This window comes from Mus caroli, unplaced genomic scaffold (assembly GCF_978045245.1).
Source record: "Mus caroli unplaced genomic scaffold, Mus_caroli_1 scaffold_15, whole genome shotgun sequence".
Classification (NCBI taxonomy): domain Eukaryota; kingdom Metazoa; phylum Chordata; class Mammalia; order Rodentia; family Muridae; genus Mus; species Mus caroli.
In genome coordinates, this window is record NW_028227270.1 from 97,072,145 (window position 1) to 97,091,284 (window position 19,140).

Sequence of the window (19,140 nt, forward strand, 5' to 3'; positions counted from 1 at the left end):
TCCTCCTCAACCCCTGCCCCCATCTTCCTCTCTTCCCTTTCTTCTTTAACATTATTTCCCAAGTGATGAGCAATTCTAGGGTATGAATTAGGCTGGGGTTCAGGGGGCACCATCTGCCCTCCTTGGAAAAGGCTCACTTCTGAACTGCATGGTGTTAAAACTTTTAATTTCATGCCACCCCGAGATGAGTACCCTGAGCCAGTAGCATCTGTCACCAAGCACTGGCTTATCTTTGTCGGTTTTGGAGACACATACACACACTCACACACACACAACCAAAGTTACCTGAAAGCACATTTTCCAGCTAAAAGCATCTCATAAACTCATCAGAGCTACGCCTGAGCCTGCATGGGTTGTGAGGTCAAAGAGCTGAGAGACCGTGCTTACTGACTGGCTCACTGAAAGCTTTATTCTCCATGGAGTCCAAGTGTGTTCTTGAGAGATATGTGTGCTCCATTTCCAGATAGAAAATTATCTGCTCCGGAATCACGAGACCAGGAAATACCTTCAGGAGCAGGCCTATCGCCTCCAGCAGGGCATTGTCACCAGCACCACCCAGCAGGTAAGGGCACGCCAGCTCTGGTCTGTCACAGAGGCCCGCAGAGCACAGGTCCAGGAGGAATTGGCTTAGGAAAATCACAGCAGATGGGAAGAGAGGAAAGTGCACTTTAGGCATAATGAAGAAACGAATAAAAATGGCATCCTAGAAACTACAAACTAAAGGCATTTTTTTAAATTGCTGCTTTGTAAGTGTTAAAAACTGGGGGACTGTGAAGGTGACAGGTTAAGATAGGGGTTGACGAAGAAAGCCGAATAAAAATAGAGCTGATTGTACCTTATAGCTCATGGAATCAAATGCAATTTTTGATCATTGATATATATGAAAAATAGAGATACCCATGGTTTGGAAACTTAAAATGGTGCCAGCCTATGATACCAGCCCTGTGACTGAGAAACAGGAGGGGTAGGAGATTCTATCTTCATCTGCAGACAGAGTTTGGGCCAACCTGGGTTGCAGAAAACCCTATTTCAAAACATTACAAACAAATACAAGAACAGCAATGAGCAGCTTAGGGGAAAGCCGAAGTAGGATAAGCCAAGTGCTTACCTCTGAAGGTCGAGAGGAGCTGATGGGTCTTAGTTTATCTTATTGTTATTGCTTATCTCAGAGTGTGTGAGTGAACCTACCCTCTTCACAGTTCAGCATTGGTCACGTTTACTGACAGTATGTATTATTTAATTAGTAATACTCAATATGTGTCAAGAACAATTTTTTCTTTAAATATTTCTGGCCTAGCAGAACTTTTGAGAAATAAAGCATTATTTAGACGTCGCCAGGTCTTTAAAAATGAATGTTTCTCCCTGTTATCGTCTAGTATTATTTGAGTATTTTATAGCTTACTGATGTTAACATATATAATTATTTTTAAGCACTATTTTCATTTTAATATGTGCACATGAGTGTCACTGCCCATACAGGCCAGAAGAAGGGATCAGGTTGACTGGAGCAGGAACTACAGGCTGCTGTGAGCTGCCTGCTCTCAGGGGTCTGGGAATCCAACTCAGGTTCTCGGCAAGAGTGGCCTCACCCTTCTGCAGTCAGCCATCACTTTGGCCCTGGTTTCCATGTTTAACCTTCAAATCAGCAAGACCGTTAGCATTGTTCCTTTGCCCTTTGCTTCCTTTCCCTTAATGAGATACCAAAATGTAGGTTTCTTTTTAACTCCAATATCATTACAACTTCTTTCTGATTGGAGGGCAACCCCATATACCCAACCCTGCACCAAAAAGAAAAAATGAAAAAAAAAAAAAAGAAAAAGAAAAGAAAAAAGAAGGAAAGGAAAGAAAAAAAAGAAGAGAAAAGAAAAGGCAAGACCTCACTGCATGGTCTTCAATGCTTGTTCTTCACTGCAGATTGCAGATTCTGTCTTCTCACTGAAAGGCAACTGCACACAGGAGAGGAATGTAGATGCTTAACTCTGCATTGGTGGCTCATTCTGAATTATTTGAGACATTATGTGCTGGGTACCTTGCCACCTTTTATTTCAGGGATTTCGTGGGATTTTATGACTAGCTATTTTCTTACTTGAATCACTTCAGTGGCTTCCGGGGAGATGGATGTGCCTTGAAGTGTTGAGACATTCGATTGCAGGAAGAATAGACCCTCTATGACCACTGTTCCATAATCCCCTTCCCTTGTCGTGTCCCGGGTGACAAGGGAAGAATCACTGTACCAGGAATGTACCAGGCCACAGTGCACCGTGCACATGGTGCTGTGTGTTGAAAATCACAGACAGCATCAGGCCCTGAATTATCTGCCGCCAAGATCGAATTTTTATTCTCCTCCAAAGAGCTATTTTCTCAGTACACTCTTTCTTGGGTGGAATTTTCCCCCTGGAGATCATCACTTGGCTAACCTCCTCTCTGTGACATTCTGAAATATGACCCCATATGTGCCCACTGAAATGGCCCTCAGTGATGGTCCTCATCGGGAAGTCTTAGGGTCTTTTTCTTTTTGAAACTCTTTCTTGCTATTTGTCTCTGACTAGCGTCTGACCTCCTGTATAACTGAGGATACCATTGAATCTCCCCTGTCCACTTCCTAAGGGATTACCTACCCCTTGCATCAGTGTTGACTATGAAGGATTCTTCCCACTTCTGTGTTGGCCTTGCTTGAGAGCAGAGCTATTATCTTATTCAGGATTTTCTCTCTTCAACATCAGGTGTGGGGCTCTATGTCTCTTGAGGAAAGACAGAGCAGTAGAGGAAAAGAACATTGTCTCCACCAGTAAGCTGTTTGGTGGAGGTAGTTACACTTGTAACAGATTGAGAGTGTCTCAGGATGGCATTACTAGTGGTTTCTTTGCCTTAGTTCAGCAACCCAGTAGCTCTGAAGGAGTCTGCTAGTCCCTCCAAGTGTACCATGGATTAGCTGTGTTATTGAAGAAGCCAACAGCACTTCTGCCAACTCAGGGCAGATGTAGGTAGTTCAGCTCTGCCCACCCCTCTTGTGTTAGTATTCATTTCATTGAGGGTTGCAGACTAAAAAGCAAATTCAGAGGAAGTGTATCTCAACTAGGGCCAGTCTGCCGGTGACCATTGAACTATATCATTGTGAAAACGCTTATCATTAATGTGATGCCTGGAAGTGTTGAAACCAAGAGAAGATGAGGGAGGAAAAACAAGTCCTGGATCAGCTCTGAGCACTATGTTCTCTTGGTACTCTTAAGGCTCTCAAGGGGGAGAGGTTGCATGTATAGCAAGAGTTTAGGAAGACATTAGGACATTAGATAATGAAAGGTCGTGTCCAGCAGTAACAGAGCGCACAGTCCCATAGCAATGGGAGGTGCTCAAACTCTGGCAGTCTTAGTCTCTTTCTTGTTGCTATGATAGAATACCCAGACAAGCAACTTAAGGGAGAAAGGGCTTATTGCATCTCACGTTTCAGATCCATTCTCTCTGTGGTGACGTGAAGGTTGCCCAGGAGAGCTCCAGTGGCCGAGGGAAGAAGTTAAAGCAGCTGGAGCTTTGCAGCTGCAGGACACGGGGCAACCACAGTGAGGAAGCTGAGGGTGGTAGGTGCATGCTGCTCCTCCCCAATTCCCTTGTCTGATTGTGCAGTGTAGGGTCCCATGCAGTGCCACCCATAGTGAACAGGCTCTGTCAGTGTCATCAAAATAATCCCCCACAAGCCATCTCAGAGGCCAGACCCCCCAGATGGTTCTAGATTCCATTAGGAGTTAGTTTGAAAAAGAAAAGTGAACAGTTGGAGTGTGTGGGTGTCAAATGAAGCACACAGGCTTCACTGAAAGGACCACATTCATCTGCCATGAGGTTTGTCAGGGGATAACTAGAGTGGTCTCTCTGTTCCACCTCCTGTAACTGTTTTCAGTTACATGCTTTAGTGGCACGACTTACGAAATGACAGTGAAACACCTAGATCCCCCCCCCCCCCATTTTGCACTTTGTTCTATGTCATCGTCAGTAAACAGCTTGCCTTTCATATCTCCTAGGCACCAAGTGTGCCACATTTGGTTTTGTTAAATTCTAACAAATGCTTGGAAGAGCCCTAATGATATAAGAGTTTGTCTTATTTGAAGAACTAAAATTTTATTTTCCTTTTGACTTTAAAACTGTTTCCTGTGGAGACTATTTTTGTGGAGTTCATTCAAACCCTCTCTCCTCTGTGGAAGCTGGTGACACACTTTAGGGGGCTCTTCGGTCAGTAGCATTAGTGCAGAGGACCGGCTTTATGGGGTTGTTTGCACAGGCCACCCAGTTTGGCCCTTTGTAACATCAGATGTGTATGTGGTTTATCTTCTCAAATTAGAAAATCACTCTCTTAGTAAGATGTGAATTATTGATGACCATTTTTGTTTCAATCAATATGCCAGTTTGAAGAGTAAGGATTTATGCTCATCATGAAGGTTTTTTAGAAACACAGAGTCAGCTCTCTGTGGAGCATTGGGGGAATGCAGAAAGCATTCGATTCCTGCTGTAAGCATAGACTGGAGGTAGTGAGTGGAGGTGAAATAAACTGATTACACACCTTTGCCTATGTGGAGCTCAAGATAGACCATTTACAAGAAGTCTGTGAGTTTTACAGCAGAAGAGCTGTTATATGCATCAACACATACACTCAGTAGCCCCTTGTCAGTGTAGTAGACGCTTTGAGTGATTGTCTTTACAATACCAGATAAGAAACGGGAGCCTAACTGTATAAAAGGAAGGCTGAGAGAGGCAGCTGCAGCCCAGCTCTAAGGTCAGAATGTAAGCCTTCTGTGCTGTTCTGAAAACACACTCTACCACCTCTCCTAGGGGCAGTCACTATTGCCCTAGCTGTCCTAGAAATTACCGTGTAGCCTAGGCTGACCTCAAACTTGTGCTGATCTTCCTTTCCCTGCCTCTCGGGTACTAGAATTACAGGGCTTGAAAACTGCATACAGTTATGTTTCGTTTTATAGTTCTGGATGGGACTGAACCCAGTGCATCAGTTATGCAAAGCAATTTCTTCCATGTTCCCCCCTCTTTTGGTGAGGGTTCTGTTGTTTTTTAATTTGTAGGAGAAAGAAAGAGACTTTAGCTTCCTAGACACAATTTTGAATTATTCAAAACAGAAAGAACAGAGTAATTTAGCTTAAAAAAGTAAAGTGAGAGAACAATTAAACTCTGTGGATTCAATGACTTATCAGATGGACCAGGACACTTCTTATGAGGTCTCTGAAGTGTGCATACTTTGATTTTCTTTACATTTATTTATTTGTATGTGGAGCAAAAGGTAGGCATGCCTGTGTGGCATACATCCATGTACAGAGATCAGAGGGCAGCTCCTTGCAGGTATCAGTTGTCTCCTTTGTCATGTGGGTTTCAGGGATCAAATCTCAGGCTGGGCTGCATATGCCTCTGTCTGCTAAGCCATCTCACGAACACAGCAAGTATTTCTTTTATGCCAGTGAGACAAGTCTAACATAGTCCAGGCTGACTTTGAACGTGGCTTTGCAGCTGAGGGTGATTTTAAATTGTCCATCTTCCAACTACTTAGCTAGACACTATATTTCTAAGGCCATACAATAGGCAGTGTTAGCTGTGCTGAGAGTGCCTGGGAAGGGTCGTGTGGATCACCGTGGCTGCTGGCTAACTGTAGGAAGTAGAGGTTATTTCAGCTTGTGGTTCCAGAGGATGTGAGGACCAGGAGTGAGACCCTGGTCAAGAGATTCCCATGGTACATAGCATCCATTACCACAGGAGCTAATGCAGCCACCCACTCCTGGGAGACCAGGGACGTAAGTGGGGCACTCCAGAGCAGGTCTGCACCACGGCAGATTTAAATAAAGATATTCTAGCCTTCTGCTACAGGCATTGTGTATGCAATGCCCAGCAGTTCCTTTGGGTTCTACAGTTCAATCTTTGACCCACTGAAAACAATTCAAGTACTTGTGAGGCCAAGCGGCTGGGTTAGACACTAGGGAAATTACCTTCATCACTACTTGTGCTAATATAACAAGACACACCCCTCCTTTATTGACCAAAGCAATGTCTCATGTAGCCTAATCTGCTCTCCAACTTGCTCTATAGCAAAGATGAACTTGAACCTCCAGATCCCCACATCTCAACCACCCCACATGGTGGATATCTGATGTGTTCCACTATGCCCAGTTTATATGGTACTGGAAATCTAACCCAGGGCTTCACAGATGCTGGGCAAGTGTTCTTCCAACTGAGCTACATCTCTAGCATACTGCCCCTGGCCCCCAACCTGCTTCTATGCTTTAGTGGTTTTTAACTTATAAAGAGAAGCACTTTATGTAATAGAATTTTTGAACTGCCAATTTCCAGAGGCTGTTTTGGCTTTTATACAATAGAGACCCACTGGCAGGTGTCAGCATTCTATTGTCATGTCACTAGTCCTGGCAATGTGTGAGGCTTTTTTTTTTTAATTTTTCAGCACTTCTTCTCCTTGTGTCTGACACACACAGGGCACTCAGTGACAAGTCAATGAGAGTCACTGTCTAGCAGAACATTGCTGGGAGCTACAAGATTTGGATCATTAAGAGGATTCACTGCAGAGTATTCTTCTAAGAAAGAAAAAATGATGCCTTATATCTTTTGCCAAAATGTCTCACCTCTTTTCCTGGAGTTAAATGTGCCATTGGCTTCTTTCATGTATACTTAGATTAATTTAATAATTGGCTAAGCACCCTTCTGGAGAATGCCTGCGAGACATTTTCAACCTTACACGTTTCATCTTCTTGGATTTTCATGGCCCATTCTGTGTCTTCCTTTTTGTACTAACTCGGATTCTCCTCTGGTTTCCACAGATGATTGACCGGATATGTGTGAAGGTTCAGGATCACCTCAACTCCTTACGAGCCTGTGGGGGTGATGCTGTTCAGGAGGATTTAAAGGTGGCGGAACGGCTCATGCGAGATGCTAAGAACTCTAAAACGGTGAGTTTCTTTTCAGAAGTCATAAGATGCTGCTAGTATGGTTGTCCTGTTTGTACCTGGGCTGATTTCTTTCTCTTTTTTAATCATTATTCATTATTTTATTTATTTATATCTCAAATGTTGCGCTACAGACCCCCTCCTAGAGTTCTTCCCCCATATCCCCTCCCTTTTGCCATTGAGAGGGTGCTCCCTCCCTTCCTGGGCATGCCCACTCCATGGGGCCTCAAGTTTCAACAGAATTAGGTGCATCTTGTTCCACTGAGGCCAGACGAGGCAGTCCTCTGCTACATATGTGCCAGGGGCCTTGAACCAGACCATGTATGCTCTTTAATTGGTGGCTTAGTCTCTGGGAGCTCCCAGGGGTCCAGGTTAGTTGACACTGTTGGTCTTCCAATGGGGTCACCCTCCCTTCAGCTCCTTCAGTTCTTCCCCTAACTCTTCCATAGGAGTCCCCAACTTCAGTCCAATGCTTGGTTATGAGTATCTGCATATCTCAGTCAGCTGCTGGTAGAACTTCTCAGAGGACAGCTATGCTAGGCTCCTGTCTGTAAGCACAACATGGCATCAGTAATAGTGTCAGGGATTGGTGCCTGCCCATAGGATGGATCCCAAGCTGGGCCAGTCACTGGTCAGCCATTCTTTCAGTCTCTGCTCCATTTCTGTCCCTTCATTTCTTTTAGACAGGAATAATTTGGGGTAAAAAACTTTGAAGGTTGGTTGATGTCTACATCCCTTCAGTGGGGACCCTGTCTAACTAATAGAGGTGGTCTCTTCAGGTTCCATTTCCCCACTGTTGGGCATTTCAGCTAAAGTCATCCACATTGAGTCTTGGGAGCTTCTCATATCCCGTGGACTTCTAGAGGTTCCCCCAGCAGCTGAATATTTCAATTCATTCTCCTGGCTCTCGGGGCTTCTCTCCTGAGCTCTCATACCCGTTCCTGACCCCCTTTCCCTTCCCCCTCTCCTCTCCCACTCAGGGCCTCCCTCCAGCTGTGTTCCATGATTATTTTGTTTCCCCTTCTAAATGAGATTGAAGCATCCTCACTTAAGCCTTCCTGCTTGCTAAAGTTACAGTCTGTGGGTTGTAGCCTAGGCATTCTGTACTTTTCAGATAATATCCACTTATCAGTGAGTACATACCATGCATGTCCTTTTGAGTCTGGGTTACCTCACTCAGAATATATTCTAGGTCCATCCAGTTACTCCCCAAAGAATGACTTAATAAAAACTAGACTAATTGTGAGTCAGAAGCTGGGCTCTTTCTTCTGCTGTTAGGCTCACATAAGTAGCTTTTTCTATTGATTCACTGTTGTTGTTGAATTTGCATTTATTTATATTTATTTATTTATTTATTTGTGTGTGTGTGTGTGTGTGTGTGTGTGTGTGTGTGAGAGAGAGAGAGAGAGAGAGAGAGAGAGAGAGAGAGAAATGGCAACTTGTGAGAGTCTGTTTTCTCTTTCCACATGTATGTCTCAGGGATCAAACTCAGTTTGTTAAGCTTGGTGATGAATACCCACTGAGCTATCTTGCTGGCCCCAGGATCACAGTTGCTGAATTTGTGTCAAGGACCTTACAGATTAGTCAAATGGTCCTGTGAGGCAATGATAATATATCCTTGGATTATCTAATGCAGCTTCTGGGGATTCTTGAAATAGGGGTTCAAATAGCTTTGCTTGGTGCCATCAAGGGGCTGGGACGGTAACGTTCCTGGCAATGGTAGGGAACTGGAACCACCAAGCCCCTGCAGAACTCTTTTCCTCGAGCCCAGGTGGCACTCTCATCCCTGTGCCTGCCAAGGTACTTTGTCCATTTCACCGTCTGGGTTGGAACCCAGCAGTGGTGAGGAAGGTGCTTTGCTGAGATGAGTGTAGCATTCTCACAGGTCACTAAACTTGGGGGCTGGGTGGGGACCCCCTTGACTTTTATAATCAGCTTTCTTAAAGAACCAGTGATGACCTAGGATATGTGACTGGCAGTTGAGCAGCACAGCCCTTTCTTATAGGTCTAAGTCCTTTCTTATTCCATTCATCAGTCTGGGCAGCATGTCAGAATTGTGTGGAATTATGGGACAACCAACTGGTATCTGAAGAGAAGGGGCAAATTACCTGCATCTTCAGTGACCAAAGTGTGGTAAAAACACCTCAATCCTCACATTGTAGACAAAGACAGGGCTATACAAAGGACACTGACAGACTCTGTGACCTGAGAGCTGCTGAGAGTAATGGCTGTGCCATCTGCCAATGTTTCTGTGGTGATCATGCTAGAATTGCTGGGTTTCACTGAGCATGACCAGATGCCTGTGAAGAGCATGGGCCTCAGTTTACCATCCTCACCTTTGGCTGAGAATGGATGGTCAATCTCTAATATATTTTTTTACCTCTCTTTAACTCCACAGTGGTCTTGATGCTTATTGAAATTTTTTTTTCAGTTGCGAGGTCATTTTTTACCTTTCTTCCAGTTGTTGCCCAATTTATATCATGTGGGCGGTGCATCCTGGGCAGGAGCCGGTGGGCTGTCATCCAGTCCCATTCAGGAGACCCTGGAGTCGATGGCTGGAGAAGTCACAAGAGTTGTGGATGAACAACTGAAGGTCTGTGGATCTTGTTATCTTGAGAATGAACTTATGATGATGTAACTGTTTGATGGCATTCCTACTGTAGTGCCTGTGTTTATAAGATGCACACTAACTGGTCAGACACATAGGCTGGAAGTCAATAGGAGGTCTACTCTAGTTAGAATGCTTACATAGTAATGCTTACTATGCAAGCATAGTAAGTTTCACTTTTGGTGGCATGTCTTTAAATGAACTTAATATGATTGGTTGCTACTAATGGCGGGGGCGGGGGGGGGGGGAGTAGGGGGTGGGAGGGGGCGGGGTGATGATTTTCACACAGAAAGTACAAAAACAAAGTGCTTTGGGGAAAATATCTTTATTGCATTTGGTTTGGAGAGTGGAAAACATAGTGCAAACTGTGTGTAAACACTGCCAAGCTACGTACATGGAGCATGACAATAGGTGCATAGCCAAACATCCTTGATGTGGCTGGGGAAGAATGAATAGACTTATTTAGAGTGGAGCTGTAGGGCCCCAAATAAGCAGAGGTCTGCTGTTGGCTTACTCACTGGAAGGGGGTTTAAATGGTTCCTAAGTTTTTGGAGGGTGTGGGTAACCTAAGAGCAGCTTTTTCTAAGAGTGATTTCAAAAACCAGCTGTCCCAGAGACGTTTCACATTCAGAAGGACTTTTGCCTCCCAAGGCTGCCTTGAGTTTCTGTAAGTATTTAATCTGTTTTCTTCTGAGAGTGTAACTTCTGCAGCAAGTGGAGGAGCTGAGGCACAAACGAGTGGCACTTTTACAATATACTAATTACTCCGTGAAAATTAAGCTAATAAGGCAGAAAATGCTATGGCTTCTTGGGCATTACCTATCTCTCTGTGCATTACTCTAGCTCACTGTGCAGCTCTTATGGGCACACTCATGTGTGTGTGTGAATTTCACTTGTCTGTGGCTATTGGAATATATATTGAACAAAGACAGCAGGGTAGAAAAGAACAGTGGGCTGCTTCAGTGTCTGCTAGACCACAGGTTAGGAAATAGCACTTGGATCCTTCATGAAGAATAAAGTGTACTCTTCTATGAATAAAAAACAAACTTTGAAGCCGGGCGTGGTGGCGCACGCCTTTAGTCCCAGCACTCCGGAGGCAGAGGCAGGCGGATTTCTGAGTTCGAGGCCAGCCTGGTCTACAAAGTGAGTGCCAGGACAGCCAGGGCTACAGAGAAACCCTGTCTCGAAAAACAAAAACAAAAAAAAACAAACTTTGTTACTTATTTCTGACAGTAGAATATGAAAACTGAGAAATGCTTATGCCAAACCAATCGTAAACTTATAAAGGATTCCCAAAATCCAGAGATCATATCTCATGCTGCCGAGGTGCCCAAGCTTCGCAAGTGCAGTTCTCGTAGTGAGAAAGCATCTGCTCTAATGGCTACATTAAGAAATGCATTCTGCCGCATAGATGTACCACAGTGACCTGTTCTAATTTTGGATGAACTTTTTTTAGGACAGATTTGTGTTACTGACCCATTGCTGGGTGAAGCCCTTGATGCTTTTGTATAGATTTGCAAACATGTCAAGCAGTGTAGGAAACTGCTTATCCATCATATTCTTCGCAGTACTGAGTACAGCATCATACCTCTAACATTTTTTTTAACATAATGGGCTAAGAAAAAAACAACTTACTGTATGTTTTTATTTCCTTAATACCAGAATAGAGCTTGAGTGTTTATTTATTTATAGTGCTGGAGCTTGGCCACAGGGCTTTATGCTTGCTGTGTAAGCGTTAGATTAGTGAGCTACATACCCAGCCCTGCCTGTATTTTCTATTGAAAATTTCCCATTTCCATCTGCTTCCTTCCCCACACACCCCCTTTAGAGCATTTACTCTAAGAATTTCTAATGACTGTAAGGATGGCTGTCATTTAAATTGGCAAGAAACACGGCCACAGGTCATCTCTTGTCAAACAGCTTCCAACATTGCCAGTTTTCATTGTGTCTGAGATGAGGGTTGCCCTGGTTCCCCCTAACTGCCTGGAGTGGTTGAAATTGATTTTGGCTCAATTTTCTTGGGAGGAAGTAGGGTGTAAATATCCAAAGTAAAAGACATTTGCATTGAATTGCTTGAGATGAGATAGATGATCGTGTTCTGTGGGTAGGCTTGTCTTACATTTGCCGGGGAGTTTTCTGAGCCCTTACTGAATGTCACCAATGTGCTCTGCTTGTCACTGTTCCAGAATCACCTTTGCTCCTCTCTCTAGCCCCAAGGCCACCATCTCCCACAGCATGCCCACATGACACTCCTGGACCTTGTGAGACTCAGGTTCCTTTGCCTCTGAAAGCGGCTGTCATGAATCAGAGCAAGTCCTCATTCAGAGAACCATAATCCAGTGTTGCTTCTAACCGAAGCTTGTACCTCTCTACACTCACTGTGTCAAAGGCCCTTTACTTCCTCTCTTCTGTCTTCTACTGACCTAGAAAATGGCGTTGGCTGGTTTTTTTGGGGGGGGGTGGAATTCACATTTTCCTACGTTTGGTAACCTTATAATAGATTGATTTCCTAAAAATTGTGTAATAAAGTGCAATTTCTAGAATTACCTAAGCTGGAAGGATCACTCCTTATTTCACTACCAAAAGCAAATTTTCATTGTTGAAGGAGCCCTGTTCCTATTTGTCAGGATTTCTAGAGTCATGGCAGCAAGAGCTAAAGCAGGTGGATTCTTTAATGCAAATAGATCTTTGGGCTATTTTTCAAAATTATTAGCTCAGAAAGCCTCTTCACCATGCCTAGGACAAAGTGAAGGTCTGTACTGGCTTATGTCAAGCATCAGAAAGACAGCTTGCCTCCTGCCCTTCCCTTTTGGCCCCTAAAGTTACTGCTGGGACAGTTATAGAGAATAGATGTGGGTGGGTTTTGGTTTTGTTGGTGGTGGTGGCAGTGGTTTTGGCTTTTTGGCTTTTTGGTTTTTTGGTTGTTTTCTTGTTGTTTGTTTGTTTGTTTGTTTTTTGATGTTTTAATGTAAGGACTTATTTTTTTTTTCTCTTTCTGGCCTTACTTTTTAACATGTTTGTTTTGGACTGGAAATTTTTCTTTTCTTTCCCTCAGGCTAAATGGTGAAAAAAATTCACTGGTAAATTTCAAATTCACTTAGGATTCGAGGCCAGATGGGTTTAGGAGGATTTCAAGTGAGCTTGATCTTAATTTTGTCAGAGGGATCTTTTGAGTTCTTATTCTATATTTAGGGTTTTTGAGGTTGATGTTGCTGCTGCTGCTGTCACCGATGTCCTGAAACAAAGGTTTGTACAGACTGGGGTGTCAGAAGAAAACAGTGAAGAGGAAATAGAAGAAATCTGCAGGAGACCCCTAGCCTTACCTTCCCCCATCCCAGGAAGTGCTGAGTACCCCTGAACAAGTCACTTCCCTCCTCTGAGCCCACTGTCCTTGTTTATAAAGTAGGCATATCAGAGTCAGCCCGATTGCAGAGTCGCGTGTGTACTGAATAGCATCCTGGATGAGATTATGCTGTAGAGTGTCAAGTGCCACCTTGACCTGTTGTTCCGTGTTAGGCTTACAAGTGGATAATTTTGTCCAGTGTTGTCCACTTGGTTTCAAACTGGGCTCTGACTGAAACACAGATGCCTTTTCTGCAGTGGAGTCCCAGCAGCCATCTTGGACATTCCTCAGCACACACATTCCTCACCTGTGACAGAAATTCGCCCAGGCATCTTTCCTGTCCGTCTTCAGGGATGCTGGAAGGTGGGATCCGCAGTGTCATTTCTCAGATGCCGCAGGGCTGCGTACACATGTGTTGTGTTGGCTGTTGCTGTTAAGGTTGTTTATAGGGTTCTCTGTAAATGTTTGCATCTGTTATCATTCATGTGGCTTGTTGCTGTTCTTTTATAACAGCTCTTACCTCATATGAAAGCTTTTCTTTTAGTTGAGTAAAAATTGGCAGTCATTTCTGGTGCTTTGGTGTTTTTCTACTGTCTGTTGCATTTTGGTAGAACTACTGAATCGTTCATTATAATTTAGAGGTTTGTGTGATTTGGGAAATGACATACATCTTTTAGAGATCTCTAATTCTCCAGTTTATATGTCTGTTAAGCACACTTTCTGGGACATGGGAGCTCCGTCTGCTACAACAAGTCGCTGTGTAAAAGGTTGTCCCTAGCGTGTTTTATTCTTCTCACTCCTGGCCTTGTGTCAAGTTCGGCTGCCATGCAGAGTATGTCAGATGACCGAATGATGCACAGGACAGGTCCTGCCAAACTGCTGCTCTAAAGAGATTCCTTCAGTTCACCAGTCACCCAGACATTACAGATCTCCTAGGGGCATTCTAGAGGCCTTGGTTGCACTCCAGGATGGTCCTGCCCTCTGAGGGTTTGGTGTTGACCTCTGCATTTCCTGACGGCTGTGTCCTTACATCCTCTGCTCCATTGTAGGATTTGCTAGAATCCATGGTGGACGCAGCTGAGACCCTCTGCCCCAACGTCATGAAAAAAGCCCACATCCGACAGGACCTGATCCATGCCAGCACCGAAAAGATTTCCATCCCACGCACCTTTGTTAAAAATGTCCTGTTGGAACAGTCCGGAATTGACATTCTTAACAAAATCAGGTATGTCATCATGGTACTAAGCTAAGGAGCTGCAGTATGTGAGGCACAGACCAGGTTTCCTGGCAGGATAGTGTTGGTGGCTCTATCAGCAAGGAGTGTGTTGATCCATGGCTAGCAGACAGAGGAGAATGTATGTAAACATAGCTATGCATTAATACACAGGTTATATACATAGGTAAGAGTCTTGCCATGTTATATCTAGATTACTGAAGAGCATAGAGCCTAAAGCTTCGAAGGGTGTTATATATGAGGAGGACATGAGTGTAATTCCCAGTTCTTGACTCTGGCTACTTTCTAAGTCACTGGCTTAAAGTCTGAGCATGTCTCCTCCTCCCTCTCCCTCCTCCCCCTACCTCCCTGACAGTTTTGTTGTTATTGTCCATGTTTTGTTGTTTTTGGTGTCTGGGTTATTTTTGTTTGGTTTGGTTTGGTTTGCTTGTTTTGATAAAGAGTCTTCAATCTATAACCTAGGCTATACGGAAACTGTAGCCCAGACTAGCCTGAAGCTTACAGCAGTCCTCCTGCCTCAGACCTCTAGAGTGAGTTCCCATTCTATTGCCATATTTTTATTCCAGGCTTTGCAGGCTTTAGATATCTTTTTGGAATGTCTTGAGGAGTATGCCAAGATCTCAGTGTTCAGAAGATGTAATTACAAACTTGCTTGGATTTTCCCAGACCTGACATTGTCAGTGCTCCATTATATACTCAGTTCCCCTCTCTCTTATGCCTCTCTCATTACCCTTCTTATTTGGGGATTGAGATGGCCGAACACCAAGTTCCAAAACATTTTAAGATTCCCCTTTTACCTATTTGTGAATATTGATTAAAAATAAATTCAGATGAGCAACAACATGCTAGAAGACATCAGAGACATCAAACAATAGTGGCTTTTTAAAGTTTTCACTTTGGCACTACACCTTGGAGCCCATAAACCACCCCTCCCCATCTCCAGAGAGAAGGAGAAAGATAAGTGTGAAGTACTGAGCCTAGAGGGTTAGAAAGAGACATAATCTCAGGCATGGTAAATGAGAATCAGGAAATGCTTTTACCATCAAATTCCAGTGTCCTCTGGAAGCCCAGGTAGGACACTGGTCCATGTTTTTTGGTATGAAACCAGAATGAATCTCACCTGGATACCTCTGATGTGTTTAATTAAATGTCATTCTCCTCTTCTTCCTCCTCTTCTTCCTCCTCCTCTTCCTCCTCCTCCCTCCTCCATCCTCCCTCCCTCCTCTTCTTCCTCCTCTTCCTCCTCCTCCTCCTCCTCTTCCTACTCCTCCTCTTCCTTTTTAGGCAGGGTCTGTCTATAGTTCAGGCCAACCTTAGACTCATGTCAATCCTCCTGCCTCAGCCTGCTGAGTCTAGGGATTCTGATTGTGAGCCATCACCCCCAGCTTAAAGTATTAGATAATTAAATATCAGACAAGTCAAGTATTAGTGAGACCTTGTTTTGAGAAAACAGAATGGACTTGGCAGATTTACACAAGCATCAGTGTTAGTCCCCTCCTTCTGCACCCCTAGCAGTAGCCATCCTGAGTAGGGAAGTCTCAGTACCAACTGTCACACTTGGCTTACACGGATCTTCCCATTGCACAAATACACATTCAACCTTGGCTTTTAGGGTTAAGCAATTTTGTTTTAACAGCTCATTTGCCTGTTCTGAAAACTTAAAAAAAAAAAAAAAATTATTGACTTCAAAAGCAGGCTAAGCTCCAAAGACAGTTCTAGAGTGAGATACACGTGACTGGCTTCCTAACATTTTCCTGGAGATCTTGGACACGTGAAGGCCTGCACTTTAAATTGGTTGATTTAGCCCCAAAGCTTGTGGACTGTGGAGCCCTGTGAATTGCTGGAATGTTAACCAGCACAGGAGCCATCTGGAAGGAGTCTGGTGACTGAGCCTGTCACTTAAATCCGCTAAGCCTCCTATGTTGCTGGGGAATCAACTGGGCTCAGATTAAGAGGCATCAAACTAAAATTTTTAATAACCTCTGTTACAGTGTGTTTTTAACGTTGCCAAGTGCAGTAGTGAGTCAAGGCAGAAAGAGAGTCACGGTTCCATGGGTGAACATTTTATGTGCCGTGTGTGCACGTTGAAGGGATAACTGAGGCTTAATAGCCCAGACGAGACTTTCTGAATTCTCTGCAGTGCAGGCCAGCTCATGTCTGTTAGTGAATACAATGTGCCGCATGGTCCATGTGGTTCCTATTGAGTGTCTCTTTGTCCAGGTGTTTTCCATTTCTGCTGCTAAATCTTTCAAGCTGCAAATTCAAGGTTGACATTGACAATGGGCGCCTGATCCTTGTGTGTTTTACTGTGTTTAAGAGTTACTTTGGGGGAATCCGTAGTCCTATCCTCATAGTCTTTCCATTCCATTTTCAAAGATAGGAATGGAATCCCAGTTGGCCGATTGGCACAGCCTCAGAGGTGCCCCCTCCTCCAACCCCATCCCCATTCTTACTAAACCCCCAATACAAGTTAAAAGGCTTCCCTGCCCTTTGCTGTTGTAGTGAGGTGAAGCTGACAGTGGCCTCGTTCTTGTCTGACCGGATCGTGGATGAGATCCTGGATTCTCTCTCCAGCAGCCATCGGAAGCTGGTGAGTACCAGAGCAGAGTGAGGAATGAAACTTTCTCTTTTGGGTGGGGAAGGGGTGTGGTTTCTTTTCTGTCTTCCCGCAGCAAGATAGGTGGAGAACCTATCATTCCTCCTCCCTCTTCTACTGCTTCTAGGCATCCTGGGATGCATTAGAATTGAATGACCAGGGTTAGAAGTGGGCATTTCTAGAAATCTTGTCCAGTTTTAATGAAGGTCAAAGGTTTGTGTCTAAAACAAACATTTTTAGTTATATACTGTACGTATGCTCATAATATTGCTTTGATAGGATTATTTCAGAATGAGTTTGGGGTTTTGAGACTGGTATTATTTTTAGCTTGGACTGACCTTGAGGCAATCCTCCTGCCTCAGCCGCCTGTTATTCTCAGCCGTTCTGTTATTACACATGTTACCCACTACTCCTTCCTCAGAATAGATAATCTCTTATGTTTATGTTAGCTATAGATAGATAGACAGACAGACAGATAGCCCACACTAGCCTCAATTCTAGACATAGCCAGGGATGATCCTGAACTACTCATTCTCCTGCCTCCCCCTCCAGGATGTGTGTGCTGCAATGCCCAGCTAAGACTATCCTTTAAAATCCAAAAGACAATTTTATCTATAGCAACAGTACTGCAAATGTTGCCTAGGGACCCTGCTGGCCCAGTAACATATTACCAGTCTGAATATTCATTAGTTAAGAAACCAGAAGGGGGCTACTAAGAAGTTTCCAGAACAATTCCACAGGACCACAATATTTATTTAAGTACATGTTTATTGTTTTCTAAGTCCTTCTCTATTGTCTGTTATCAACATGCAACCTGTACCAGATTAGCTCTGTATAGAAAACACATTTCTGGCTCATCAGGTTAAAGAAATACTCTCATCTCCTGGCAGCCAGAAGGAACTTCATTGTTTAGGGTCACCAAAGTCTTTAAAAACTTGTTTAAAGTCATAATCTCACTATATAGCCCTGGCTGGCCTGGAACATGCTATTTTTAGAAACACTTTACTGATGTCCCATGAGTCCAGGATGCTGCCAATACTAGATGATGCAATGGCCAGACTCCCCCTGGGAAGCCATCATGGGAAGTTTGAAATGTTCACCTTTTTGCCTTTTATCAAGAATATACGCCGGGCGTGGTGGTGCACGCCTTTAATCCCAGCACTTGGGAGGCAGAGGGAGGAGGATTTCTGAGTTCGAGGACAGCCTGGTCTACAGAGTGAGTTCCAGGACAGCCAGGGCTACACAGAGAAACCCTGTCTCGAAAAACCAAAAAAAAAAAAAAAAAAGAATATACTAAAAGTATTGTTTCCCTTATTTTTATGCTTGAAAAGGGTTGGTATTAATGTACTTTGTTATTTTCTTCCTCATTACTGTAACAAAATAGTTGACAAGGACAACTTAAGTATGTATAGGTTTATTTTGTCTTGTGATTGGAGAGAGCAATCTACCCTGCTATGCTTAACATGACAGCAGGAGCTGAGACAGTGGGTCACATTGCAGCCACCAACAGGAAGCAAGGAGAAATGGATACTCCCCTTTCCCTTCAGCCTGTGGGAGGGAGACACCCATCTGCAGGGCAAGCCTTCCCTGCTCAGGCACAGCCAGGCCAGGTGTGATTCCTGGATGGTCCTGACAATGAACATCAATCCGCACCTTCCTGGCCTGTTGCCTTGAGCTTCATTTTAGCATCAGTTCTGCTGGTCTGGGTTATGAAAATTTAGTAGTGTATAAGAACAGTGCTACTTGAGGAAAGAAGCTTGTCTCAGTTAGTTTCCTCACACTGGAGTTTAAGGAGGTCCTGGGGCTGTGTGGACTCTGTCAGCTGCTGCTTCATCCCTTCCGGTGTCTAAAAAAACCCTGTCATTCCAGTCTATACTGTTCGTGTTTCTATATTTACTAAAACATAAAAGTGGGATTAATGACTCATCAAATATGGTATCCCATATATGAAAACAATGGAAGGTAATTTATTAAGTTTTATTTCCTTTTAGTATTTAAAAAAATAGTGAAAGTTGGAATCATTTTTAAACATTAGATATTGTTAAGCAACTAAATACAAAATAAAATTGCTATTAAATAAGATAAATAAAAGGAAAGCCACTTATTTTATTCTCAATGAAGTAGTATTTTCATTTATTAATTTTAAATAACATTTTCCAAAATATACTTTTTATTGGGTGTATCAGTGTGCTGGCGTGCATACGTAGGGAGGTCAGAGAGCTCCTTGGAGTCTGTTCTCTTGCCAGCATGTGGAAAGTGGGCAGTGGTAAGTGTGGGTTGACTCACCAGCTCTGTCTGCATAGCAGATGCTTTACTGCCAAAGCCGTTTTGCCAGTCCTGATAACAGCACTTATGAGGTTTCTTATATACCAGGAGAGGAGGCCAAAGCAGAGGGAGGGTCTCCATCAGGTAGGA

At 43.7% G+C, this 19,140-nt stretch overlaps 1 protein-coding gene across 10 annotated transcripts in view; it reads left to right on the forward strand.

Moving 5' to 3' along the window:
• The window catches only part of Carmil1 (capping protein regulator and myosin 1 linker 1), a 270,478-nt gene that overhangs the window by 205,128 nt on the left and 46,210 nt on the right, over positions 1–19,140 (forward strand). For all 10 annotated transcript variants that reach the window (XM_085831210.1, XM_085831212.1, XM_085831218.1 and 7 more), the window contains exons 24-28: positions 464–562; positions 6,819–6,947; positions 9,406–9,537; positions 13,945–14,120; positions 16,632–16,719. In XM_085831210.1, the coding sequence (XP_085687336.1) occupies positions 464–562; positions 6,819–6,947; positions 9,406–9,537; positions 13,945–14,120; positions 16,632–16,719 (624 nt within the window). The remainder of the gene's footprint in view (positions 1–463; positions 563–6,818; positions 6,948–9,405; positions 9,538–13,944; positions 14,121–16,631; positions 16,720–19,140) is intronic.